At 40.2% G+C, this 25,904-nt stretch overlaps 4 protein-coding genes across 6 annotated transcripts in view; 2 read left to right on the top strand and 2 right to left on the bottom strand.

Moving 5' to 3' along the window:
* Positions 1-8,650, bottom strand: part of LOC132985115 (clathrin coat assembly protein AP180-like) — a 28,999-nt gene extending 20,349 nt beyond the window's left edge. The window contains exons 1-4 of the mRNA XM_061052302.1: positions 8,147-8,650; positions 7,746-8,025; positions 1,136-1,278; positions 588-663 (exon numbers count right to left, since the gene is read on the bottom strand). Coding sequence (XP_060908285.1) covers positions 588-663; positions 1,136-1,278; positions 7,746-7,875 — 349 coding nt within the window. The 5' untranslated portion in view covers positions 7,876-8,025; positions 8,147-8,650. The remainder of the gene's footprint in view (positions 1-587; positions 664-1,135; positions 1,279-7,745; positions 8,026-8,146) is intronic.
* Positions 8,651-9,974: 1,324 nt separating this feature from the next.
* pgm3 (phosphoglucomutase 3) lies at positions 9,975-14,575 on the top strand. Its single transcript, XM_061052284.1, has 12 exons — positions 9,975-10,209; positions 10,472-10,656; positions 11,042-11,109; positions 11,194-11,327; positions 11,435-11,630; positions 12,056-12,213; positions 12,304-12,387; positions 12,463-12,561; positions 12,690-12,809; positions 12,898-13,020; positions 13,725-13,898; positions 13,983-14,575. Exons 1-12 carry the CDS (start codon positions 10,003-10,005, stop codon positions 14,070-14,072), a joined length of 1,638 nt encoding a protein of 545 aa, XP_060908267.1. The 5' UTR covers positions 9,975-10,002; the 3' UTR covers positions 14,073-14,575.
* Positions 14,576-18,169, bottom strand: ngs (notochord granular surface). Of its 3 annotated transcripts, none has more exons than XM_061052285.1 (11): positions 17,913-18,169; positions 17,439-17,604; positions 17,131-17,280; positions 16,835-16,954; positions 16,629-16,724; positions 16,145-16,279; positions 15,847-15,957; positions 15,647-15,757; positions 15,445-15,569; positions 15,066-15,320; positions 14,576-14,936 (listed from the first exon to the last, which is right to left on the bottom strand). In XM_061052285.1, exons 1-11 carry the CDS (start codon positions 18,107-18,109, stop codon positions 14,846-14,848), a joined length of 1,557 nt encoding a protein of 518 aa, XP_060908268.1. In that variant the 5' UTR covers positions 18,110-18,169; the 3' UTR covers positions 14,576-14,845. The 3 variants fall into 3 exon arrangements, with proteins under 3 accessions (XP_060908268.1, XP_060908270.1, XP_060908269.1); XM_061052287.1 differs by having other exon boundaries at positions 14,576-14,931; XM_061052286.1 differs by having other exon boundaries at positions 17,439-17,601.
* A 646-nt stretch (positions 18,170-18,815) lies between these two features.
* On the top strand, positions 18,816-25,809 carry ccnc (cyclin C). The gene is made up of 12 exons (XM_061052248.1): positions 18,816-18,974; positions 19,350-19,456; positions 19,718-19,802; positions 20,049-20,118; positions 20,328-20,379; positions 20,496-20,551; positions 22,212-22,247; positions 22,342-22,433; positions 22,553-22,620; positions 22,729-22,808; positions 23,215-23,333; positions 24,573-25,809. The coding sequence occupies exons 1-12, from the start codon at positions 18,943-18,945 to the stop codon at positions 24,625-24,627; spliced, it is 852 nt and encodes a 283-aa protein (XP_060908231.1). The 5' UTR covers positions 18,816-18,942; the 3' UTR covers positions 24,628-25,809.
* The last annotated feature ends 95 nt before the right edge of the window (positions 25,810-25,904 follow it).

Here is a 25,904-nt window from a genome sequence, read left to right as displayed (position 1 = left end):
CATTAGGGACCACAGTTTTGAGAACCATGATGCGATCAAAAACTTCACTGTTGGTGCTGGGTAACAGTTATTTGCATAAAAGGCGGGGGAAAACTATCCACACAAGGTTGCCTTGCTTTCAATTTCAATCACATGCAGACAGCAATTTTGAGGAGAAACAGCACCATTTTTTTGTAGCAAATTTGAATAGTAATATAGTTTATTTCCTCAAATATTTATTTGTTTATAAATGTATCAGCTATATTAAAATGTGCTTCTTAGATTCACACGAAAAGGCAAACAAAAAGCATCAGAGACATTGCAACACAATATAGCTGTGCTGACTGGGAATTTAAATAAATGTAGCTTCAAATGTAATTTAACATGAGATATAAGCAGACTGAGACAGAAACGCCAGCATCTGTTTGCATGCATGTGTGTAAAATTACATGTGTGATCATGTCCAGCCCCTCCTATCTGCCAGATGGCTCTCTTCCTGCTTCTTTTTTTCTGCACTGCCAGATACTGAGATCAGTTTAGCTATGAGCCACTACCCTCAATACACAAACAAGAATAATCACAGTGAGGTTTTTTTTTTTTTTTTTTACCGTGAGAGCCGGTTTTGTCAATAAAGTTGCTGAGGTTGAACAGGGAGGTCCTGGAAGCCAAATACTGAATGAACCTCTGTGAAAGAGCGAAAGAAGAAACAATTAGGATTATAACTATAAAGGGCAGTGAAGGAAAGAAATACAAAAAAAATATATAGAACACATGAAACACATTCACATATGTATTGCATACTATCCTGTTGTACATGGCGGTTTTACAGCACACCCACTTAACCCACAATATCTTTAAATAATTGTTGTCAAAGCCTTTATACATTTGTGAAACTCGAAGAACAACACAAAATCCACAGAGCACACCATTTTCAGCTATCCAATGTGGAAACGTCACATGTGAGTTAAAGACCGGTAGAAATGAACATTTGCATTAGAATATAATTACGTTAATCCAATTCATTCTACAATTCTTTTTTTTTTTTTAAATCCTGCATTCAGTTAAATCAAGCTCTTATGTTTCACTAAATTAACCTGGATCAAGCATGAACTGCATTGTAACATATGATGGGTCTTCCTCAATCCCTCCCACTTACCTCGTTGCCATGGACACACATGTGATGAGTGGTGACGAGGGCCTTAAAGACGACCACCCAGCTGGCATTGGTGGCTCGCTCGAACAGCGTGTCGGCCATCTGAGGGATGTTCACATTGGTGGTGTTGGTGGCTGACACCAGGTCTGCAATACAAGCAACAATGAAAATAATCATTCAAAGATCCTCACTTCAAATCTACATTCAAATCATAGAAACATTCTGAGTAGTTTTCCAGGGTGGGAAGTTGCTTTTTAAGAGGTAGGTCAAGGTTAGTTTAGTCTTTGACAAACGCTGACATCATTTGAACAACTCAGATTAAACTTTGATTAAGTGTTCACTGCAGAGCTGCTCCAGACACCGAGGAGAATAATAAGCCAGGAGGAAGACCTGAACCGACACACACACGTACATACACACACACACACACACACACACACACACACACACACACACACACACACACACACACGCTGACAGTGCACACAGTATGAGAGAATAATGCTTTGTCAGCTCTCCTCCTGTGGTGCCAGTTCAGACTCTCACACAGAGTTGTCTCCAGCAGAGAAGGAGCAGAACACCACATCAGCACGAGGTGGTATAAAAAGCGAACGGGAGCAAAAGATGAGCAGATTTAGAATTTCCCTTGGGATCAATAAAGTATCTATCTATCTATCTATCTACCTCTCTCTCTCTCTCTCTCTCTCTCTCTCTATCTCTCTATCTATCTAGATACATCAAATCATTCTTTCTGTGTTACACTACTATGATATTAAACACAAAATAGATACATTTATCAATTATATTATATTGATTTATGTCCACAATCAGGTTTATTATCTTGTAGGTTCACAAGGAAGCATAAAGCTGGTGGGAAGCTCTATACCTTTATAATGTCAAACTACTGTAATTATAAAGTAATTTCCTCTCAGACATCCCGAAACATGTGCCAAATCAAAATACACATATTACAGATGTTAAATACTATAAAAATATAAAGAACAAGAACCTCTTTTTTTTATCTGATAAGAGAGTGTTTTTTCTAACTCAGTATGCTTACAGATTTTCTCCAGAGAAAGAGGGAGAGAGAGACTAGCCGACAGATGGCCACAGAGACATCCAAGTAAAGAGGAGAGGGAGATGATTTACTCATGAGGAGGAAGTCAGACTTTGAATATTGATTGACGATATTTAACTAATAAGCTACAATCCAGAATGCTTGCCAGTTATGCCATTAGGGGGCATTCAAATTGTTCCACATACTCCTGTTATGGTCAGATGTGTCTAGGCTGGAGTGATAATGTTGAAATAAGAACACAATAAGAACTTAATTTAAAAGTCAGCAATCTAAACATTACCTGTAATATAAATGCATGTATTTATTTGTTCCTGCAGACATTGAAAGCTAAGAGACAAGAACAGCTCTTATCGTAACCATACAGAAAGGACTGCAGCAGATATCGGCAGGCAAGTCTGATAATAGATGGAGAGGAAGGCCGTTATATTGAGCAGGCTTTGGCTTTGCTTTGAGAAGTTAGATACCGAACTGACAGCAAGGTGATGAGCAAGAGGAGGAGGAAGAGAAAGTCCTTTTAGGAATCAGCAGGGAGTATGTTGACATGAGCATGTAAGATGTAAAGAGACATGATTGTCAGAGCAGTGAGGCTCCTCAAGGTCATGACAGGGCAGCAGGACGTCGGACAGAGGGGCTGGGGGTTAGAGGGGAAGTGATGGTTGGGGGGGATGTGAACAGATTATGACTAATCACTGGTTCTGGTCTTTCTACGCCCATCCCCCGCGTGGTGCGCACACACATGCACACACCTGTTTTACTCTACCTGTGTGACACCATTATCAGCTTTTTGTCACCAGTGCTGTCAAAATCTGCCATCATAGTGATTCAGAATAATCTCTTCTTCTTCCAGCCACATGATGAAATAGGCAGCTCTGATATTCACTAAATCGTATCCTGATTATATTGATTTTACTAGATCGAGTTAATGAAGTAAACACAGATTTTCATCAGATCTTTGTGTTACTAATTATGCTCCATGTCTCTCAGTACAGCCTGACCAGATGGTAACATCCTCACTGTGACGTCTCTGATCATGTCTGATGTTTCTGTATTACATAAAGGCTGAGACGACATCAGTCATTCTACCTACATGGTTTAACTTAGAAATGAGTCTCCACTACATTATCCCCTATACAGGATAATTTCCCCTTTTCTGTTTGAAGTCTTTCTTCATGGTTTACCTCCTTTTAATCCCCTGTTTACTGATTTCCCTCTGTGTTGTTGTTTTTGGTCTTCTTTGTGAAATGGCTGAGGACTCTAAACCCCCGAGGCCTTTTCAGATGACACACACACAGTGACATGGTCCACAATGGCTGAAATTGTATTATGTAACATTATCATATCTTAACATTCTGAACACAACACACACCCTCTGACTTTAAGCCCATAACACTCATAAAAAACATAAAAACCGTGTTTGTGTTCATGTGCTATTATATCTGTTTACCCATGTTTGATGTGTTGCCATATACAGGCCTTATCTTATCGTATAATCCATGCTTCCTGTTGTGGTATCATTACAGGAAACAAACACACATGGACATACGTGTGTATGTCTAATGAGGATTGGCAGAGCTAAATTAAGACTCTTACGGTAATCCACGGCCACGCTTCTAATAATGAGCTGTTAGTAAGGCCTCATGCTGTGTGTATGTTTGTGTGTGTCTGTTACAGCGTGTCTTTTCCCAGTCTGTGTCTGTCTGCTGTGATCATTTCTTTAAAGTTAAACTAGAGGTCAGCATATTAGATCGAAACCCATTCATATCATTGTGTTTATCCACCCTGAAAGCTTAATTATAATTCTATTAGATATTTAAAGCGTTATGCCAATTTAAATCTGATCTGTGTCTCTATTTCACTTATTCACTGCTGACTATATAATACAGTATACACTCTTTGGTTCACTCACAAATTTCCAAAACTTTGCACAGGTGTAAAGTTATATAGCTATTCATCTTTACATCTATAAAATGTTGTGCTAAACAAGAATGTTAGCGCAATGCTAACATAAGAGTAATACACAGATTTCACGTTTGGAATAAAGGTACTAAAAGAAAATGGTAGAAAGTAAAACTATAGGTATGAAACATAAGGGTTATGTTTGTTAATTGTAGGTTTCAAAACTACAAAGCATCACACAATTTAGTGGGTTAGGGTTAGGGTTAGCTAGGACTCTTGTATGAATTATGAAACAATACAAAATCTCATGAAACTCAAAGCAGAGCTCTATATGAGTCAGCATATTTATGTGTTTCCTGTAAAAGGAAGCTAGGAAGACACTGGTTCAGATTTTGCAGCTGTTTGCAGCAGGAAATAGCATTGAATGCGAGAACATTCAAACCAGCAGTGACAGTTAATATCTGCTAGCTAGAAAAAAAATCAAGACATTCTTTGGATTCAACATTAGCAAGCCCCTACCAGAGCAGGATGTGCCATCAACATATTTATGCTTTTCATTAAATAAATGACTGAAATATAATTTACAAACCTTTTAAAACAACGATCATGTCAATGCATGAATCAAGGCCGTCAGCTACGACAAAAACATATTTTAATTAGGTTACACTTCAAAGCAATAGTTTGACATTTTCTTTCTTGCTTGAGTGTGACAATAGAAGATAAATACCAACATTTGTGCCCTGAATATAAGGCTACAACTAGCTTTGCTAAACACAGATAACATCTGGGGGAAAGAAACTAGCCTGGTCCTGCGAAAGGTAACAAAAGCAATGAAAAAGCACCCCCCAATGCTAAATATTATTACTGCTTCCTGTTGAGAAAAAGATGGGCCATAAGGGCGTAAGTTCCGGAAATTAACTATTTTTTTCTAGTTATTAAATCAAGGATCTAAAACGCTTACAGCTGTTGTTAGGTTCTCTTGGTTTGCATTGATTTTGGCGCCACTGTGGTCGAAGCAGACCTCTTTCCTGATTTTGTCCTATACATAAGAAGTGCTTTTTAGCACACAAGAAAATGACCCTCCATTATTCATCAGCTCAATTACAATCTTTGCAGCTGTATTTAAAAAAAATGCTTTTTGAGCAGGGTGTAGTTAATCACTTTGTCTGACACCTACCCTGCGGCAGGATTTTCTAAAATAACTATAGGCTATATACATTTTTATTGATGTTACTAGTGGTTCAGTTTGCTTTTTTTAGCTCATAATGAGGCATCGACATTCATTTCAGTCTGTTTCATAACCAGCTGAAATTCTGAGAAGATGCTGATAGTTGGATTTATACTTGCACAGAAGCAGGCTAACTGTTCCCTCCTTACCAGCTATTACTACACCCACAGTATGATCTTAGACAGTTTGAACCCATTGCCTCTGGTGTTGTGTGAACACTACTCTCTAAATTGACCATGTATGCACTGCTGCATGAAATTTGTGACAAATCCCTTCCACTTTTATTTTCTCTGCACCCACCGTGTTTATATACAGCACACTAAGAGGGCTATAAACTGGAGTTTGAAATTGAATGAGGCGTTTTACTGTTTATATTGAGAAATCACAGCTTTGATAGCCGGGGTTTTCCCTGCATCCTGTGCACATAAGTAACCATCACATTTTATATATATATAAACTTTAATCTAAATGAAATGTTTGTTTTGCACAAATATATTTCCTGTACAGCTCCTTTGTTGTAATAAATCGAAGGGTCAAAATTATCAGTACAACACCTGAACAAAAGAAACACCTCCAAATTTTAATATATTTAACCCAAAATTCAGTAACAACCATTTTTTTTTTCTCAACAAGTGGTGAAACGTGTTAGGAATTAAGTCAACCACCTGCACTGAAAGGCCGTTGCAATTCCACACTCATCACTAAAGAAATCTACATTCATCATAATTGTCTCTGCACTCCAGAGATAAGAGCCCTGTCATTTTCCCTCTTCTTTCTCACAATCTCCCTCTGTCCAAATGGTGCCACCCCCAGACACTTGCAATCTGTTGCCATGGTAACCGCATGGCACCTCCTAAACCACTACCAATAGCACACACACGTCAACCCCAGGGGTCACAAACTCACACTGCCAAAGGAACAGACACAACTTATTGAAATGTCATCAAATACTGAACACAGGCTGTGTAAAAGAAAATGGCCAGCACATGTTCTTTTCAACTGTAGTAAGCAGTTGTTCATATTTATCTTCATGTAAATATAAACAACTGCTTAATACTGATCCCATTCTAGGTCTAAACTATATTAAGACACACATTTTAACCACGCTATGAGTATATATTGTCAATTTATTAAAAACATATTGTGGCTATGGAGTGGAAACGGTGTCAGGATTTCCTTGAGCAAAGAAACATGTGTGAGAGAAGCATAGTGGCCTACATACAACAGGGTTGTTGAATTGCCCTAGAAACAGATACAGCACAAAAATCATTGACTAAAAACCTCTTGGAAGACTGCTCGTCAATATGTGTATGTATTTCATCTTGATCTGGGTGTTTTTAAAATATAAAGTGTCAAGAGATAGTCCCATGTGTTAGGAGTGTTCTGGGCATTAAAAGCTGTCTCCTGCAGTCAAAGAAAGAGGTGGTGACAGTTTGCTCGACAGCTGCACAAAGTCGGAAGTTAAAAACACAAAAAGCAAACACACAGATGCAGCAGAGAGGGAGAGAGAGCGGGGAAACAATGGCCTGTGGTGCATACTAGCCTTAGCATGGTCACCTTTGGCTGTGTAAATAATGCAAGGCAGTCATTGGCTGATTGTTGAATTATTCATCAGCGGAGCGGATCACAAGATATAAGGTCCAGGCCCAAGAAGCAGGGGCCAGACCTGCTTTGCGACCACACACACAGACACACACACAGACACACACAGACACACATGGGCAGACATTAAGAAAAAAAGAAGCAATCAGACTAGCAATCATCTGTATGCAGCGCCACGTGGCTGCTTTGGTCTGACTCAGTATTTGTGGTAGATGACAGAGATTAATCATGATTTGTCATGAGGAGGCCCAAGCCTGGTCTGTGAATGTGTCAATAAAGCTGTGAGGTTGTATTTCTGATTCAGCTGTCACTTCATGGCCTAAACTCACCACTATGAGGTTTCTTTGCATGCTGTTCAGACAACATCCATGGGATCGACATTTTCATTAAGTGTGTGTGTGCATAGACTTTAGTATCTTGCAGGGTTTCAGCAGCTCTGTTACAGACTTTTTAATACAAGTGCCCATTACAGTAAATGCTCTTTTCCAATAAGGATGATTTGTCAGTCCGCCTTAAATTATGACCTTTCTCTCCCACTCTCTCTTTCTCTCTCTCTCTCTCTCTCTCTACACGGGTTTCCATCATCTTTACTGGAGGCTGACACAAAGGGTCACCAGAGGGGTCATCACCGTGGCTACATCAATTCATTATGGCACCACACCCTTTTAAGCTGAGGGGATGTGTAATTGGATGGTCATAGTGATAAAATAGCATGTTAGCATGTGGTTTTCGTGGATGTGTGTGGTTGGCCTAGGCTCTGCTAAGCCCGGCCTTGCAGTATGGGAAAGAGGAAGAAGAGCCACACTTACACTCCAGGTGCTTTTTCTTGGGCGCCATCACTTCATGAGTGGTGGCTTTGCACACAGCTCGGGCCATATCTGATCCCGTTAGCTGGTATTGCGCAGCGGCAATGCGATCCGTGAGCGTTTGCCCCGACATTTTCTCTCCGCGGAATCGACCACCTCAGGAATGTGTTTCACCTCGGGACGATGGAGGAAATGTATGACTAAAAACCAGCAGCTTCCCCGGTGCTTCAGTGATCGGTCCCGTGCTTTCCTCTCCCCCCCCGATGGATAGGCCTGTGACCTTCTGTGTGGGCGGATAGAAAAAAAACGCACAAAACGTGCTCAAACCAACATCATAAGCGTTATTTTCGCATCAGATTGTGCGGTCACGTTGATAATATACGTGGTGACATGAGTAGACTTACGCAAGGTTGTGAATTCCCCTCGGCTCGTCCCGTTTTAGGCTCCGATCGTTTCAGTTCAGCACCTTGGACAGCTAATGCCACTCGGTTATGCAACACTCAGCTGGCAATAAAGGCTTTTTTTTTCTCACCACAAAGCGATAACTATTTATTTTTTTAATAGATGATGAATGAAAAATGAAGCTAAGTTTAAAAAATATCCTTGCTAAACGGCGAAACGAGAATCAATAGCCTCCTCCTTAGATCGGTCAAATATCCCGTTTTGCAGGGTGCACCAGGTTTGGCTGCTCCTCCAGCGTCAGTGCATTAAACGAATTTCAAAATAAAAGAGGAACCCGCAATCCCTCGGATGTCAGATTGCAGTGTTGCCTCTGATCGGTCCGCTTCGGCTGTAAAAAAAAAAGCCGACTTCAGATGCGCTGGTCCTCTCTTTTCCAGAGAAAATGCGCACCGCTCTCCGGAGGTGTCGCCAACACTGCGCAGCGCTAGAAAGAGGAAACGACAGAAGGGAATTTCCTTTCCTCCCCCCCCCCCCCCCCCCCCCCCCCCCCCCCCTGTCGTTTGTTTATTTATTGGCCTTAAACATCCATCTAGACTACCCTTCCTCCCTCTGTGGTGCCTGGACAGGGTTGGATGGCACAAGTCTCACCCCACGTCTTTTTAAATAGTGGTTGACACGGGGGTCACTACACAAAAGTTCATAAGCGCTAAAGGGTTAATTTACGAGCGTGACTGTACCTTATGCTGCTGCATGCCACACAGCATTTCAAACAGGTCTGCACGAACAGCACGCAAGCTCACAGATGATGAAACATAATCAGGTTGGAAGCATATTTAAGCAAAACTTCCATTGCCCAAAAATGCCATTGAGTGTTTCTGCCCTGTGCCTGTGATTAATTAAAAGATATGGGGTCTGAGTAACAATTTCTCCAATTTCTCAGTTAAGAAAAGAACAACCCGTGCTGTATAACAACACGTAGGCCTTTTGCATTATTTTTTCACAATAGGCCTATGGGTCCAAAAACGCATATGCTTGATTGTGTCTAAAAAATAAAAATAAGAAGCCATTTATTTGAAGGAAATGCGTGTATAGAGTAAAAGAAAGGTGACTAATTTATGGTCGTGGGGTATTCAAGCCGCCCCCGCACCAGAGCACCATATAAGAGATCTACACACTGAGAGAGCTCAATGCACGGTGAGCGTAATTGCGTCATGTGACGTACACGGAAATGTAGCCACGTCGCCAAGTAAGTGTGCAGCCCGGAACTCGAGAACCAGGAAGGGGTTTCGTTGACAGCTACTCACTGCTATTACTCATCCACGGTACAAAACAGTAAGTGAATTACAAACAACTTTTTGTTCAAAACTACAACTCGAGTCCAGGGTCCAGTCAGTTTTCGCTGCGTGTTAATGTGATTGATTAAAGCATGTCCCAGTACGCCTCTGTAAAGTTGGTCTATCATTCAATAGGTAGTTCAGTTTATTGGGTTTGTCTCTCTCTTAAGTAGGTGGCGAACTGCTGATGTAATTTGCTGCAAACTTTGCCCTCCTGTTGTCCTTTGATATGTTGTTTGCACGTTTTCTATAGGTGTTGTTTTCTGTCCCTAACGACATGTTTACATTTTAATAATGAGCTCAGTATTGTTTTCTAAAATAGTTCCTGTGGCTTCAAACAGCAAGCACATTTAAACACTTCTTGTCGGTTTGTGTTGTAATAATAGTGGTTGAAAACATTACAAATCTAATATGAAGAAGAAACTGTGACAACGTGGTAGTTCTGTTGATAACATGTGTTCTTAATATTCAGTATAACTCTCATTGTAACCTTTTCGTTTTTGTCTTCATGATGCATCGTAGCTATGGCCCAGTTTGAGGGAGTGTCAAAGCAGTCCAGTCTACACCCTAAACCTGTAGGTTTGGTTTTGCAGTATGGCACTGCTGGTTTCAGGACCAATGCCAAACACCTGGACCACATCATGTTCAGGATGGGTCTGCTGGCCACACTTCGCTCCAAAAAGACCGAAGCCACTATCGCAGTCATGGTCACAGCCTCACACAACCCTGAGGTGAGAAAGGGATATGCTATGAAATGATTTAGTAAGTACTCTGTGTAGATGTTTTTTAGTTATTGTTTCTACTCCTCTTTTCACATTCATGTCAATACCTCAAGTAAGAACCTTCTAGCTTCTATAACCCTAGGATTTGTTTTGTTTACCTTTCATTCTATGTGATCCTGATAGTTCAAACCACCACATAAAAATAAGTTGGTCTTAATGGTTTTTTTTTTGTCTTTCTCCTGTCTCTGTCTGTATATCTGCACTTGTGTAGGAGGACAATGGGGTCAAGCTTATTGACCCCATGGGGGAGATGGTGACACTGACATGGGAGGGCTACGCTACCCAGCTTGCCAATGCTGAGCAGGACGATTTGCTTACCGCTCTGAAGGATGTTATCGAAAAGGAGGCCATAAACATGAGTCAGGAGGCTAACGTGTTTGTGGGCAAAGACACACGGTATGTGTGATATTCTGTCATTTGGGTTTCATACACCCATACTCTCTTGATAACGGTGCAGAACAGTAAACCTACAATTCATTAAGCAGACATCTTTATCCAAAGCAACAAACATCAGAGAGTACGTACACACAAGTAAGGATCTAGAGAGGAGGAAACAACGTCAGAAAGTGCAAACCAACAGCTTTAAGTCTGAACGGACGCAGGTGCTGACAGGCTGTGTACAGAGGCAGAACACTTTTCTTTTTAAATCTTCATCAACAACTACATCTACAGCTGTTCTTGGGAGTTCGATCAGCATCAAAATCCTCCTAAATATTGTCACCATTATCATCCTCATCAGTAATGTTACATGTGTAGGCGTCCATGTGTCTCCTCTCCATAGAAGCAGCAGTGCAAGCCTTGCACAGGCAGTATTAGATGGAGTATCTGCACTCGGTGGTCACAGTAAAGGTAGGTTTAATTCGATCTCCTTAACATGATTAATCCATTTGTTCACTTACTTCATCATCTGTTTCCTCTTGTCCTGCTCTAAAGACTATGGTTTGGTGACAACCCCTCAGCTCCACTACATGGTCCGCTGTCAGAACACACAGGGTAAATATGGAGAAGCCACAGTGGAAGGATACTATAACAAACTCTGCCAAGCCTTCATTCAGCTCACAAAGAATGTAAGCAATCTGGGTTTGTCTTGATACTCAACGTAAGCCCTTTACATTTTGGTTTGTTTTGGTTGCGTGTGGATTTTGTGTTATATCCGAAAACACTTTTTTGCCAGGCATCCAATTGCACAGATGACCAGAAGCACCTCTCAGTCGACGGTGCCAATGGTATTGGTGCTCTAAAGGTACGAGAGATGGAGAGTCACTTGAAGAAGGAGCTGCATTTATCTCTGTTTAATGATGGGAGTGAAGGAAAACTAAACCACCAGTGTGGGGCTGACTTTGTTAAAGTGCAGCAAAAACCTCCGACAGGTGGGAATTCGCTTTGTAAACTTGTCATAAGAAGAAATGTATGTTCTGTTCACAGCTTCATATGGGTCAACAAGCAAATAATTATACAGACAGAGCAGCCAGGATACTTAAATCTACTTGATAAGCATTGATAACAGATATGATGTATTGTTATTGGGGTTTATTTGATTTAAAATCACAGATGTAATGTTTAACCACAAGATGGTAAATTAGCAAATTGCCAAAATAATGTATAAAAACTTTGATTTTCAATTCAGTTTATATGGCATGTGCCTAATGATTAGAAAATATATGTATCTAGATTTGTGTTTACAGAGCTAAAACTGCAGAGCTGCATTACAGCAGGGCAACCAGGAGAAAATTGGAAAAAGAAAGTTGCCGCTTTTAATGAACCACTTCCAATCTCTCGTCTTGTGTGTGTAAAGGCATGAAGATGAATCCAGGGGAGCGTTGCTGTTCCTTCGACGGCGATGCTGACCGAATCATTTACTACTTCACCGACTCTGACGTAAAGTTTCACCTGCTGGATGGAGACAAAATTGCAACGCTTATCAGCACTTTCCTAAAAGAGCTTCTCACACAGGTATTTTTCTTAAAAATGCAAAAGAAGAAATTAAAAAAAAAAAAAAATACACAAACTCTTAGTGAACTGCTTTTGTTTCTGTTCAAACAGGCTCATCTAGACTTGAAGATAGCAGTGGTACAAACTGCCTATGCTAACGGCAGCTCAACACATTACCTGGAAAACACTATGAAGGTGAGAAAATATACTGTAACATTTTCTTTGTGTTCCCTTTGCTGTTTAGGGCTCACACCTTTTCATGTGATTCAGGTTATTGTGAGGTGCACTAAAACTGGAGTGAAGCACCTTCATCATGCTGCGCAGGACTTCGATATTGGTGTTTACTTTGAGGCCAATGGTCATGGAACTGTGAGTAGATCAGTCATCACGACAATAAAAACACAGACTTGTTTGTGTGATTTTTTATGCTTAATCTGGTGTGATTAATACATTATTTCTACCATTAGGTATCATAATATGTTTGTCTTTTTTTTTAGGTGTTGTTTAGTGGAGAAGCCGAGGAGAAAATCCAGCAGCTAGCTGAGAACGCGAGCACTGACGATGAGACGAAGAGAGCGGCTCTCCTTCTGCAGAACACCGTCAACATCATAAACCAGGTAGACTCACACGCACACACTGAGTCATTAAAGCAAAACATCATAACAATAACACCCACTGGAAGTTCTGATCTGTGTCTTTTTCAAGACTGTAGGTGACGCCATTTCTGACATGCTGCTAATTGAAGCCATTTTGGCCATCAAGGGTATGACGGTGCAACAGTGGGACACAATCTACAGCGACCTGCCCAACAGGCAGCTCAAAGTCAAGGTTATTATCATTCACTGCATCTTAATACATTATATTCTAATGCATTATGATACATTGCACTGTAATGTACGTAAACATTTTTCTTCTATTTTACTCAATGCTTCAGAACAGCAGACCTCAGGGCTCTGCATGCCCTCAAATCCTTAAACTTTCAGATCTAATGAATTAATTAATTCATCTCCTTTTTGGTGTATTATTTGAGTTTAAAAGTGCAGCCTTATATTGATTTGTTGACTTGAGGTTACTATCGGCTCCAGCCTCCGCATGACCCTGAACATGACAAGCGGTGTAGATAATGGACTTGAGGTTACTTAGATTTTTACCAGAAACTTTATAAGTCCTTAAAGCTCCTGTGAGGAGTTTTTAGCTGGTTATGAAACATAAAAATTAATATTGATGCATGCCACTTTGAGGTAGTTTCAACATAAACTGACTTTTCTATATAGTTATATAGATGCCTGAAACCACTGCTGCGGGGTAGGTGTCAGACGGTGTGATGAACAGCACACAGCAGAAACATTTACATTTTTCATGGAGTGATATCATGTAGGGTTTCTCATTTAAAAACACTACAGACTTCAGTAGAGCTGATTTCTTTTAACCTATGAATTAGTATAAATCTTTTGCTGTTTTTTGCATTATCTGTACTCCCGTCAGAGCCACACCCCCCAAAAATAATGTGTACGCTGATATTATTATTAAAGGTGTCAGACCGCAGGATGATAGACACAGCAGATGCAGAGAGAAGGGCAGTGAGCCCTGCAGGACTGCAGGAGGCCATTGACACTTTGGTGAAGAAGCACAGACAGGCTCGCTCCTTTGTCAGACCCTCCGGCACAGAGGACATAGTGAGAGTTTACGCTGAGGCTGAAACACAGGTAAGGGTTTGTTTAGGTCCTCATCTTGTTTTCTGTCTTCAGTCGTTATCTCTGACACTTAATGTTATTGTGTTTGTTTTTCAGGAGAGTGCCGATGCTCTGGCACATGAAGTCAGTCTCACAGTTTATCGCCTCGCTGGAGGAGTGGGTGATGAACCCAAACCTTTGCAATAGAAAAGTGCTTTTTGAATCTAGTCAGCAACTCTATTTTATTTCATTGCAGTGCCAACTTATGTTTGAACTTAACCCCATACTTGATTCTAGTTTTTCAATTTATTTTTGGTGTTTCTGTCTTTTTGAAGATTTGGGACACCTTGGAGGGTACAATGAAGGGATTTGTTTACTTTAGTTGTTGTTTTTCTAACTGCCTGCTATGTGCCTTTAAATAATAGGTTTCTATGTACTGTAATATATATACTATGATTACAACAGCTGTAGTCTTCACAGATTCTGAAGTTATTAATGGTTGTTTCTATTAAATATTGGTTATTATGTAACTTCCTACTAAATCGAAAATGTTTGAGCTTTGACTGTGATGATTACTTGTCTTGTGAAACACTAAAAACAAGTTTACACTAGGTGAGATGTAGCAGTTGTACTTTCCTGAAATTAAAAAAAGCTTGTGCTGCTTTAGTTTTAATAAACTGTGGAAACAAATAAAAAAACAACAATCAAGATTGTTTGCATGCGGTTTATTTAGTTACTTTGAAAGGCACATTCCTGACACACAGAAGGATTAAGGCAGTAAGAGGCTGACATGGGGTTAAGTTAGCCACAGGCAGAGCAGCATAAATCATTATTAAGGTTTCAGCTCAGGACAAACACATTCCTTGCAATCCTTGACTTTCCTGGATTGTTTTTAATTTCTATGTCATCCTTAAATGTTTTTAAAAACATGTAAACCCCAAATAACCTGGGGGATGAAATCTTTGGGTTAGATAAACAGTCTACTCTTCATCCGTGTCGTCGGCTGCTCCAGAAATAGTGATGGTGCGCTCCTGTGTGTCGCTCTCATAGGTGTCCTCTGTCTTAACTGTTCTAGGGGAAACAGGGGAATAGATAAAAAATAATTAAGATTGTCTGTATCATCTGAGTGTCACTTAATTATTCTGATTGAGAAAGACTCAAAATCCAAGTTGAGAGGCATTCTAAAAATTCCCCGTCTACCTGATGAGGAGAGTCTTCCTCTCAGACATCTCTGTTGCCTGCTCCTCTGAGACCATGTTGGAGTCTGACAAGTCTCCATTGGCAACCACGGCTCCATCAAGCTTTGAATTCATCACAGAGGCTGAGCTGTCACAGACTGAAGCAGTGGTTGACACAGCATATGTGCTAACACCAGAAGTGAGATGCAGGGCTCCACTCAGGGACAGATTATGGACCATGTTGCTCAGACGGCTGTCTTCCCCCTCAATCAGCTTCCTGAAAAGTGAAAAAGAGGAAAGGGGAACGTGGCATAAAAGAGGAGGGGATACTCATGAAGGGTTTCTTTTTTCTATAAATGTAAAATAGGCAGGTGGAAATACATGGTAAATGTTCTTCTCACCTGTAGGTAATGATCTCAACCTCCATAGCCATCTTCACGTTCAGCAGGTCCTGATATTCTCGCAGCAGCAGAGTGATCTTTTCTTTAGTTACCTTCAGCTCCAGCTTAATTGCCTCTATACGCTCCTATAGCAGCATGACAGAATAGTTTGTTTTTGAAAATGCAGTCTGTGAGCTGCTTTGTGAATTTATAAATAAGTTACCTCAAGATCCTCCTCCTTCTTCTTGTGTTTTACGATTGATTCACGGATCTGAACCTCCAAATACTCGTTCCTCGTCTTCAGTGCTTCCAATTCACGCTGCTTGTTGAGAATCTTCAGACACACATACATAAGACGCTTTTAAACGCTAAGAAGAGGTAGATGTATATATATATAAAAAAAACTTTCAAAAATATACTGACATCCTTCTTATAGCCTGCAATTTGCTCCCTCAGACTTCGGACACCTTGAACGTGTTTGTTGGAGGCGTTGTTCAGGTCCTGAAACTTTGAGCTGTACCAAGCGTCCATTTCCTGGAGAGAGTAACAGGATCTTTATTTCATTAAATGATCTCTGCTTTTTAAGGACCCCCTGATCGTTGACTTTACAATCCAAGCCCATAGCACATTACGTTTAATACCAGTTCAAATACTCTTGATTAGATTAAATAACCTTAAACAAATGCACAGAACATCATGTGCCTTCTTAGTTGCACTCTACCTGCAGGTTTTTGGCGGCGATGCTGTCATACTGAGACTGAATCTCTCTTAGAGCAGAGGAGAGGTCCGGGAGGCCAAAACTCAATTCAACCTTGGAGGTTGCTGAATAGATCCTCTGCATCAGCTCCTCAATTTCCTTTAAAAAGTGCACAAGCAAGCAGATGTAAAGAATGTATCTGAAATTACATATCCCAGTTAATTGATGTGGTATTTAAGTTATATGGAAACAGTTATTTACTACAAGTTAGTCACACTTTTAACCTCAAGCTTGCCGTTAGCTCTTCACACCTTGCTGATAATTGCTTTGGTATGGTCTTACTCAATCCATCAACAGTGTCTCTGTTTAAGTCTGACCAGTCATGGTAATAACTACAGACTCATTTAATCATTACTGATCAAATGAAAGGCATGTCAGTCACCAGCAGCTGACTCATACACAACAGTCTGTATGTGGACAGACAGGGAGTCAGACAAACATGTGTTACCTCCTTCTGAACTCTCTGCAGGAAGGCCAGCTCGACCTCCAGCTGCTCTTGATGTTTCTCCAGAGCGATCCGAGCAGAAGTTGCTTTATCCACATCCTGGGAAATGGAGCCACAAAAGTGTTGATGGGTTTGGCTAAATGAAGCATGTGCAAACGTTTTAAACTGACTAATTTTAAAGTTGTGCAAAGCATCCAAGTGTTTCTTACCGGACGAAGTATCTCAATGTCATACTCCGTCTTTTTCCTTGCTTCCACTGCCTCATCATATTTGGACTTCAGCATGTCCAACTGACCCATCATTCCCTCCTTGGCTGACAAAGACAGGTTCTATACAGGACAAATATACAAATTAAACTGGTGTGAAATTGAATGTAGCAGATAATGAAGAAAAAAGGAGCACAATTTTGAGCTACATCTGGCTTTATTTAAATCTATCTTTTATTTAATTCGTCACCTAAAGCCCTGATCTAAAAATGTTTTGCTCATGAGATGGACCCCCTCACCCGCTGGACTCTCATCTGCTCGGCAACCCTTTTCAGATCTTTCAGCTGCGACTCGTACAGCTGCCTGAGGCCTGATGGTTTGACATGTCGGCTCTTCAGGGCATCAATCTCAGCCTCCATGAGCTTGTTTTTTGACTCCAGAGTTCTCACCTACATATAAGAAGAAACACGTGAGACAGACAGCATTGATGTTGAAATAATACGATGGAAAAAGAAGGCTAAAGAGCAAGAGAGTTGAGGGAGGTAAATATAAGATATGTAATCTTTCAAGGATTACATATTCGTTTGTCTGTGGTTGGTCCTCTTGCCTTTTCAATATATGCTGCTAGGCGGTCATTGAGGGCAACCATCTCCTGCCGCTCACTGGATCGAGTCGTCATAAAGGCCTGGTTCTCCGCTGAGGCGGCATCCAGATCCAGTTTGGGCCCAAATCCCACGGACAACCCTAAGCACAGCGCTCCCATACTCGCACTGCTGCAGGCAGGGCCAGATAATAGTTTCAAGAAGATTTTTAAAGGCTTTTTTTTTTGTTCTTTTCATTTTTAAAAGTTGTCATTGATGAATTGGGAACTTGCTTAAGGTTGAGATCATTTGCCCCTGAGCAGTTTTTGATTTAAACCATCTACACTATCCATTCAATACTTATAATGCACTCAGACTGTACAGTTGGATTTAAGCTGCATTGGGAGCATGCAAACCTATGAGCATACAAGCCAAGGTTTAAAACAATTGTCTGCAAAAAGAACAAAACCAGAACAACATATAGGCTACAGGTGACTCACCTGGTCATGCGAGACTTATTGGAGATGGCTCTTCGCCCCATTGAGCTTCCACTCCGAGAGAAGCTGGCAGACCGGTGCCGGGTGTCCCTGCGGGTGGGAGAGGGGCTGGACATCCGGATCTGGTAAATATTAGAGGCGGCCGTGGCTCCCTCGAAACGCCGGCGGTATGAAGACATCCTCTCTGGACTGCGGCTCATGTTGACGCTCCTGTGACTTCTTGATCTTCAACCTGCGACTTTCACTTGCTCCTTTAGATCCGCGGTGAGGTCTTTATATCCTCCTCAGCCCTTCCCTACACACTTCACAGGAATGTTGAACCTCCCTACCCGAGGATGATTATCCATACAAAAATTTATCAAGGTAATGTCAATTGTCTAAAGCTGTATAGGCGGTTGAAAAGATAATTATTAGGCCTACAATGATTAGCCTAAACCTGTCAGTCCATCAACCATCTGTCAATCAACTATGGCAGGGATGGGCAACTTTGGTCACAGCAAGGGGCCACATTCATTTAATTCTCACTGCCAGAGGGCCAAATTGTAGAATACAAAAAACAATTAAAGTCGATTATGTCTCAAATTTATCTCAACATATACCAGTGATCAAATATTATTATGGACATATTTCTGGTTTTCACTATTTCATGGCAGATTTTGTCATCTTTTCTTCATGTTTCCAATTAATTGATACGTCAAAATTGACCTGAGGGCCACATTGAGGGTTGATGGGGGCCGCATGTGGCCCCCAGGCCGCCAGTTGCCCACCCCTGAACTATGGCAATACTGTTACTAGAAGGATAGACAGAAGAAAAGAACATTCGTTTTGATCATCGTCCTATATTATAAAGCTCTGGTTTGTGATTGTTTTGGAAGGCGGAACAGATATTCCGGAACCATTCTGTCAATACCCGGAAGGTTTTCGGTGTTACTCTTGTGTCTACTTAGCATACTTGTTTGCCTGTGCTTTTCACTTGTTTGTAGAAAAAGAGGTACCAATTCAAAGCGTGCCTCTCTCCTTCATCTGTTTCGACATGGCGGGAAACTTCTGGCAAAGTTCTCATTAGTAAGTGTTTGTCATATTTCGACGTGTTACGACGTCATTTCTTAAATCAGCGCGTTTGTTGTGAGGCCTAATGTTAGCTGTAACGTAGGCTAACTGTTTACCTCGTACTACTGCTGCAATGTTTCATAGTTAATGTTATTATAAAGAAAACATAGAAGGGGAGTCTTATTAGGACAAAGGCTGTTATCAGGTATGGCAGCAAGAGATATGCTTCACATCCAGATGAGTTTGTATTGTTCATGTTGTGTTGCAGCAGCGTCGACGGCTTACAGGCTTAATGTTGACACAGTTGACCTGCCTGCTGGCTGCACTCATCACAGTCACATTATTAAATGTTACCACATATATGAATGACTTTTTATTGTTCTATCAAAGTCTGCAGTGGGTTCTGGACAAGCAAGATCTGATGAAAGAGCGCCAGAAGGATCTCAAGTTTCTTTCCGAAGAGGAATACTGGAAGCTGCAGATTTTCTTTGCCAATGGTATATCTGTTATAATATATTTTATAGCATGCAGCTTTGCACCGTCTTTCAATACTTTTTAGACTTTTAGATTACAGTGTATAAAAAGAAAACCCGCTACAAGCATTATTTTTGTACAGGTCAATGTGAAATCTTACCTTTTATATACTGCTTCTTTTGAAATACCATGTAGTTACAACCCATCAAGTATTTATTAAACTTCATAATAAAGTCACACTTTGTTACTGTTAATTAAATTACATTTTATTCTGTGTATTTTAGTGATTCAGGCTTTGGGGGAACATCTTAAGCTGCGGCAGCAGGTCATCGCTACTGCAACTGTTTACTTCAAACGCTTCTATGCCAGGTAACAAAGAAGAACTTTCATCATAATAATACAGCTGTAATGTTGCTCTGCCTGCTGTCCTATTACATTGACATGTATATCTGACATTTCTGTAATATAACCATATCCACATCCCTTATATAATTACTCAAACTTGCTATAATCTGTAATATATATTATATTATCGATTTAAGCTATCCATTATTGATTTTACCCATAGCTAGTGCACACATTTTCTAATATATATTCAAATGTTCTCACACACAGGTATTCCTTGAAAAGTATAGATCCGGTGCTCATGGCTCCCACCTGTGTGTTCCTAGCTTCCAAAGTTGAGGTATGGAGGTTTCTTTGGTGCCAGTACAAAAATACATTTTCATATTCTTTATACCTTTTTAGATGAGGCTGCTTTAAGAGGGCAGAGTGGGTTGATGTGACTTTCACAAACTGGTCTGCTCCTCATTTAAACTTCCAAGTTGTTCCATCCTGGTGTGTTTGTATTTGAGCTGTTCATTTTTTGATCTGACGTCAAACTTTTCCTTTTAGGAATTTGGAGTTGTGTCCAATACGAGGCTGATCTCTGCAGCGACATCTGTTTGTAAGTCGCCACGCTGAGTAATACATTTTCTTAATCTGAACGCACTTTTATCTCTAAAGAGTGTGTTTTGTCTGCAGCGGTTACAATCTAATCATGTTTTGTTTTTTCTCAAACAGTGAAAACAAGATTTTCCTACGCCTTTCCAAAGGAGTTCCCTTACAGAATGAATCATGTAAGTACAATGTCTCTGTGACAACACTATTTATGTTAGACATTTCATAGCTACTATCCAGCACTTCTTAAATTGAGCTCCATGTGAAAACTAACTCCTTACATACATTAAACAATGAGGACACTGACGGAATAAAGAGAACTAGAGTCTTTACCCTGCCAGAAGTTTAACAGCACATGTTGTTGTTGGAAGTGCCCAGTTACAGTTTTCTAAAGCATGTTTGTGTTTAAGGGTTGGACTAAACTTAAAAGTTTCAAAGTGAAGTGAAAAGTAAAACAACATAAATTCATCAGTTCAAACCACTGAACTGTCATATGCTCGTGGATCAATGATACCATAAATTAACCTATAAACCGTTTTCCTGCATCCTGTGCAGTTATTTAAGCCTTGCTGTGCTGCATTACAGCATACCAAGAATCCCTTACAGTGTATCACGGTGTTGCGATGTCAGGCTCTACCAATGCGTGAGATTCCACAACTAATGTTCGCAAACTTCTGATAAAATCTTGTTGCTGTGGGAGAAAGTTTCAACCGTGGCTACCGTTTGCAATAGTAAAGCGATTGTGCGGCACAGTATGTCTCACTGTGGTGTTAAGTTGTGTGCACATCCAGTAATTTAATTTATGTATAACCTCCAGCATGTTGCCAGGACGTCACCCGGGCTGTTCTGACACGCTGCCTGTCCAGGACGCTGTGTAAACTATTATTTATAGTGAGCCACCTGGGAGCAATAAAAGGAGGGAGCGGTTCACACAATAGATAGCGGGGAGCTGTAACTCCTACACATAATTGTCATGTCATGCAGACATTGTAATAGTGATCATGGCATGGTAAAAAACGGGGGTAATTTAATCTTATCTCAAGAAGTGTAACTGTTCTAGGATTGTCATTCTCCCCAGCAAAACACTTTTGTGAACAATTTTCTTTTATCTCACATGTTGGACACATGTTTTTTACTCCCTTCTATACCCTTGTTATCTCCCAAAATAAAACAACTAAAGCAAAACATACTCTCCAATAAATATTAATATTAGAGCTCAACCTATTTTGGAATTTTGGAGGCAATAGCCGTATCATTGAAGGAAGAATAAATCCTAAATAACCAGTTACATAGGAAGCGGATAATATTTAGAGTATTTGAGCAGGCATTTAAATGAGACAGGATTATGCACAGACTGTTTTATTTTTGAGATTTGTATTTGGGCTTTTAGCCTTTATTTAGATAGGACAGTGAGTAGAGTAAGAAATTGGGGAACGATATGCAGGAAAGGAGGTCCACAGGTCGGACTTGAAGCCGGGCCGCCTGCTTGGAGGACTAAAGCCTCCCTATATGAGGCCTAACCACTAGGCCATCAGCGCCCCTGGGCCCCGACATTTGTGCCAATATGAGTATTCCCCCTAAAGTATATGAATTCATTGAAGTAGTATAAGAGACTGGGACCATAATTTATGAAACTTATCCTGAGCTATGTGTCACTGCAGACAGTGCTGAGAGTATAATGTACTGTCATTTAATTACTTAATCACAGAAGAATAGTTTTCTTTATCATACGTTTCCTACGACAATTTCTTTGAGATGATACAATAAAACATCTACTCAGACACAGTTATGTCTGTGATATCAACCAAATGTTGTCACCGTTGAAATTTGTCTCTACAGATATTAGAATGTGAGTTCTACCTTCTGGAGTTGATGGTGAGTGGAAATGGCTTCTATTTTGATGACTGCCTCAGTTTTGTAGGTTAAGTTTCTTCCATTACACTGTAGTAATATTGAACCCCCCCCCCAGGACTGCTGCCTGATAGTGTACCACCCGTACAGACCGCTGCTGCAGTATGTGCAGGACATGGGACAGGAGGACATGCTGCTGCCTCTCGCCTGGTATTGTGCTCTCTGTAAATGTTTTTTGTGAAAGCAAGAAGTTGTGACAAATAATGAAACTCTTATTACCAGATTTGGTGTATGTTCTTTGGTTAACTCAGTGTCTCTATCTGAACCAGGCGAATAGTGAATGACACATACAGGACAGATCTGTGCCTACTCTACCCTCCCTTCATGATCGCCTTGGGTAAGATTTGTCCCCATGCATTTCTCATCAGTTATTTAATGTAGTAACGGACTTCAAACAAGGTTAATGAGATATAACATGATCTGGTGTTCTTCTATTTCCCCTCAGCCTGCCTGCATGTGGCCTGTGTGGTGCAGCAGAAAGACGCCAGGCAGTGGTTTGCAGAGCTTTCTGTCGACATGGACAAAGTACGAACAGCCTCAGTTACATATGTGCTCATATAAAGATAAAAATAAAGTGTTATTTACAGTAAGTGCCACATGTTTGCTGCCTTGTTTACAGTTTTGGTTTGCAGCCTGACACTGTTAAGGCAGCACAGTGCACTGTTCTTTACACAATAAAGCGCTTCTCATCATTGTTGGTCTGCCTTCGAGCAGCATTCAGCCCGAGGCCCCTGATAGGGACTTAAAGAGACCATGAAGTCACTACAGCAAAAGATGAACATAGAAATAATCTTACTGAGCAACACTGAAGATCAGGACTGGAGCTAGAGAATCTGTTTTATTAACATCCCTATACAACAAAGACGATCTGTTTTACTACAGTCGTTCTTGTTGATCAAAATAACCTAAGTTTTGTGTTTTCTCTACACAGATCCTGGAGATTATCAGGGTCATCCTGAAGCTGTACGACCAGTGGAAAAACTTTGATGACAGGAAGGAGATGGCAGCCGTGCTGAACAAGATGCCTAAACCCAAACCACCTCCTAACAGGTAAATCTGGCCTGCTCATGTGTGCAGACCCTATTGTTATATACAGTTCATTTTGAGAGAGTCTTTCTTCTTAAGTAATCCAGAAAGTAAATAAAGGCAGTCAAAATATTCACCATGCCTTTACGTGTCAGGAAGAATAAAAGTGGAAATGCAATAAGATTAATTTCTCTCAGTTTTAAGCACTTAAAACATTTTTCAATGCAATTTTTTATTAATAAATCTAACTTAACCTGACATTATCAACTAACAATGCTGCAGAGAATGCTGCGAGTATTTTAAACGGTAGAGTTGTACATTGTTTTGCTAGACAAAATGACACCATTTCTGCATCACAACTCAACTTTTTGTCAGTCTATTTAAAAAAAAAGCTTCTATATTAGTGCATTTTAAAACCTCTATGGCCATATAGAGGTGTGCCAAATGGAAGTCATTTCATATCATGATGTTTTTTTTATGGAAGGATCACAATTTTATTACAATTCTTTGATTGATTTTTAAGAATAATGTTCAAGTAACTGAGCAGAACCAACTGATTCCCCTAGTTAATGTTTGAAGTGCACAGATACTGTACTTAAAAGGGAAGTATATTTAAAAAGTATCACACAATGTCCTCATTGAAGCCCACTGTTATAGATTTTATAAAATACTGACAAAGTTGGCCCTCGCTGACGAGTCCTGTTTTGAAAAGTTTCACCTCCGATTCCATTCCATACAACCGTTGAGCCTTGAGTGGAGAGGCTTGTTAATAAATACGTAAACTAGAGAGACAATACCATCGGGGGCAAAATTAAAACAAAGGCATTAGATATGTGCCGTGTCATACTGTTGAGCATTTTGTCTCTTTAGGTTGTTTAAAAGTTTTGGGCATGAAACAGATTAGCGAATCATGTGATTTGGCTGAGAAAAAAAAACTAATATCGTCCTATCACACACCTCTTCATCGATATTTAGATGTTGTCTGTGATGCTACATAATTGGCTGATATTCAGGATCAAAGGTTTATTGTTTGACTTGAATGAAAACATTGTTGTGTTGAGCTCACGTAATAAGAAATACAACTAGAGTGTATTCTACTGAATGTGATGATGTCGAAAATATCAGCCGTGTGTATTTTTGTATGATCATCTTTCACAAACAAATGAGTTCTCTTTAAGCACTTTGAAACATGACACCTAGTAATATATCTCAATGAGCTCAGTGTAATTCATCCCTCCCTCTCTCTCCCTGTTTTATCTGCAGTGAAAGTGACCAGAGCTCCAATGGGAACCAAAGCAACTCCTACAGCCAGTCTTAGCGCTGCCTCTAATGTTTCCATAATGTTGATGTAGAAAGAGAGGGGTGGATCTTTTTTCCTTTCTCTTGTCATTATGGATTTGTGGATTGTGCAAGCAGCTGCTTAATTGCCTGTGGGGAAACCTGATGAGTGATGACAGTTTAGGTCTCCAAGATCAGGCTCTGCTTCAGACTTGAAATGAACTTTAAATTGAAGAACTTTTGAGGGGATCTAGGAATGTGGGTGAAACTTAAAGGAGGACAGATGTGACAGTCCACTTTAGACCTGTTTTAATGTCATTGTGATGATCCTGACATCCTTGAACAGCCCAGAGGAGCGAATCGTCTCATGTGGACCTCCGTGGGGATTCGAGAATACTTGATCACAAAGACTGTGTCTGTGTGTGTCTTTGTGTTTAGGAGTGAGTGTGTGTGTGTGTGAGTGAGAGAGTGGGCAAAATGTGAGCGGCCAGTCTGTGTGGGTTTTCATTCCTCAGGGACTTAAGTAGTCTTTGTATGTAACTTGATTTGATCCTGTGCTGTCAGAGAGTGGATCTGATTGGATATCAGGCTGTGCAGATGTGATGTGATTGGACACCCTGTGGGGTCTGTGCTGTTTGATCATGAAGAGAGGCACAAAATTAACTCTTTGAATCCAAGAATTTACTGTTTCGATCATGACCTCCTCCTCCCTCCAGAGTTTATCTTCTCTTTTGTAAATAGCCTTATTATGTTTTTCATTTATTTAGGTTTTTGCGTTTTGTTCTTTACAAAACAGAAATCATGAGCTTCTTGTGTCTACAGATGAAAGTGCCCGCTTTTGATTCATTGTCATGTTTTGGTTCTTCTGCTGCAATTCTCATTATTTTTCCGTTCCTTTGCATTAGTTGTAGATAACATTTCTTGTACAAAGTTTTTGTATAGGCTTTTTTGGGGTAAATTTAAATACATTTATTTTATTTTATTTTAAGTTTTTGTTTTACATTCTTCTTAGTTCTAAACTTCCCTCTGCCATCTTTTTAATTGCTCATTTGTGGCAATGTACGTGTGCATAAACCTGTAAATGTGTCTATTTTTGTGTTGTAGTACTGTGCAAGCTGTGTGGATGTAAACAAAAGAAGGTGCTTGAAAGCCTTACATAAATAATAGCTGCTGGTTACAGAGAAAAGCCTTCATTAAAAGCACATTGTCCCATTCAGGTCAACTGTAAGATGCATTTGTTTCATTTATAAGATGCATCTTCTCATCCTCCCTTGGTGTCTGTCTGTACACCAAATGTTTGTCACTATTGGAAGAACA

Source organism: Labrus mixtus, chromosome 12 (assembly GCF_963584025.1).
Source record: "Labrus mixtus chromosome 12, fLabMix1.1, whole genome shotgun sequence".
Lineage (NCBI taxonomy): Eukaryota > Metazoa > Chordata > Actinopteri > Labriformes > Labridae > Labrus > Labrus mixtus.
This window is presented reverse-complemented; position numbering and strand designations above follow the sequence as displayed.

Bases quoted from the DNA above. Each gene is read 5' to 3' on its own strand.
- pgm3 (XM_061052284.1), top strand. From the start codon at position 10,003: ATGGCCCAGTTTGAGGGAGTGTCAAAGCAGTCCAGTCTACACCCTAAA. The intron at 11,631-12,055 runs GTGGGAATTCGC...GTGTGTGTAAAG, and splicing joins GCAGCAAAAACCTCCGACAG to GCATGAAGATGAATCCAGGG. The intron at 13,021-13,724 runs GTTATTATCATT...TTATTATTAAAG, and splicing joins ACAGGCAGCTCAAAGTCAAG to GTGTCAGACCGCAGGATGAT.
- ngs (XM_061052285.1), bottom strand. From the start codon at position 18,109: ATGAGCCGCAGTCCAGAGAGGATGTCTTCATACCGCCGGCGTTTCGAG. The intron at 15,570-15,646 runs GTAACTTATTTA...ATGCTGCTATAG, and splicing joins AGAAGGAGGAGGATCTTGAG to GAGCGTATAGAGGCAATTAA. The intron at 14,937-15,065 runs GTAGACGGGGAA...TGTTTCCCCTAG, and splicing joins AGGAAGACTCTCCTCATCAG to AACAGTTAAGACAGAGGACA.
- ccnc (XM_061052248.1), top strand. From the start codon at position 18,943: ATGGCGGGAAACTTCTGGCAAAGTTCTCATTA. The intron at 22,621-22,728 runs GTAAGATTTGTC...ATTTCCCCTCAG, and splicing joins TCCCTTCATGATCGCCTTGG to CCTGCCTGCATGTGGCCTGT. The intron at 23,334-24,572 runs GTAAATCTGGCC...TTTTATCTGCAG, and splicing joins CCCAAACCACCTCCTAACAG to TGAAAGTGACCAGAGCTCCA.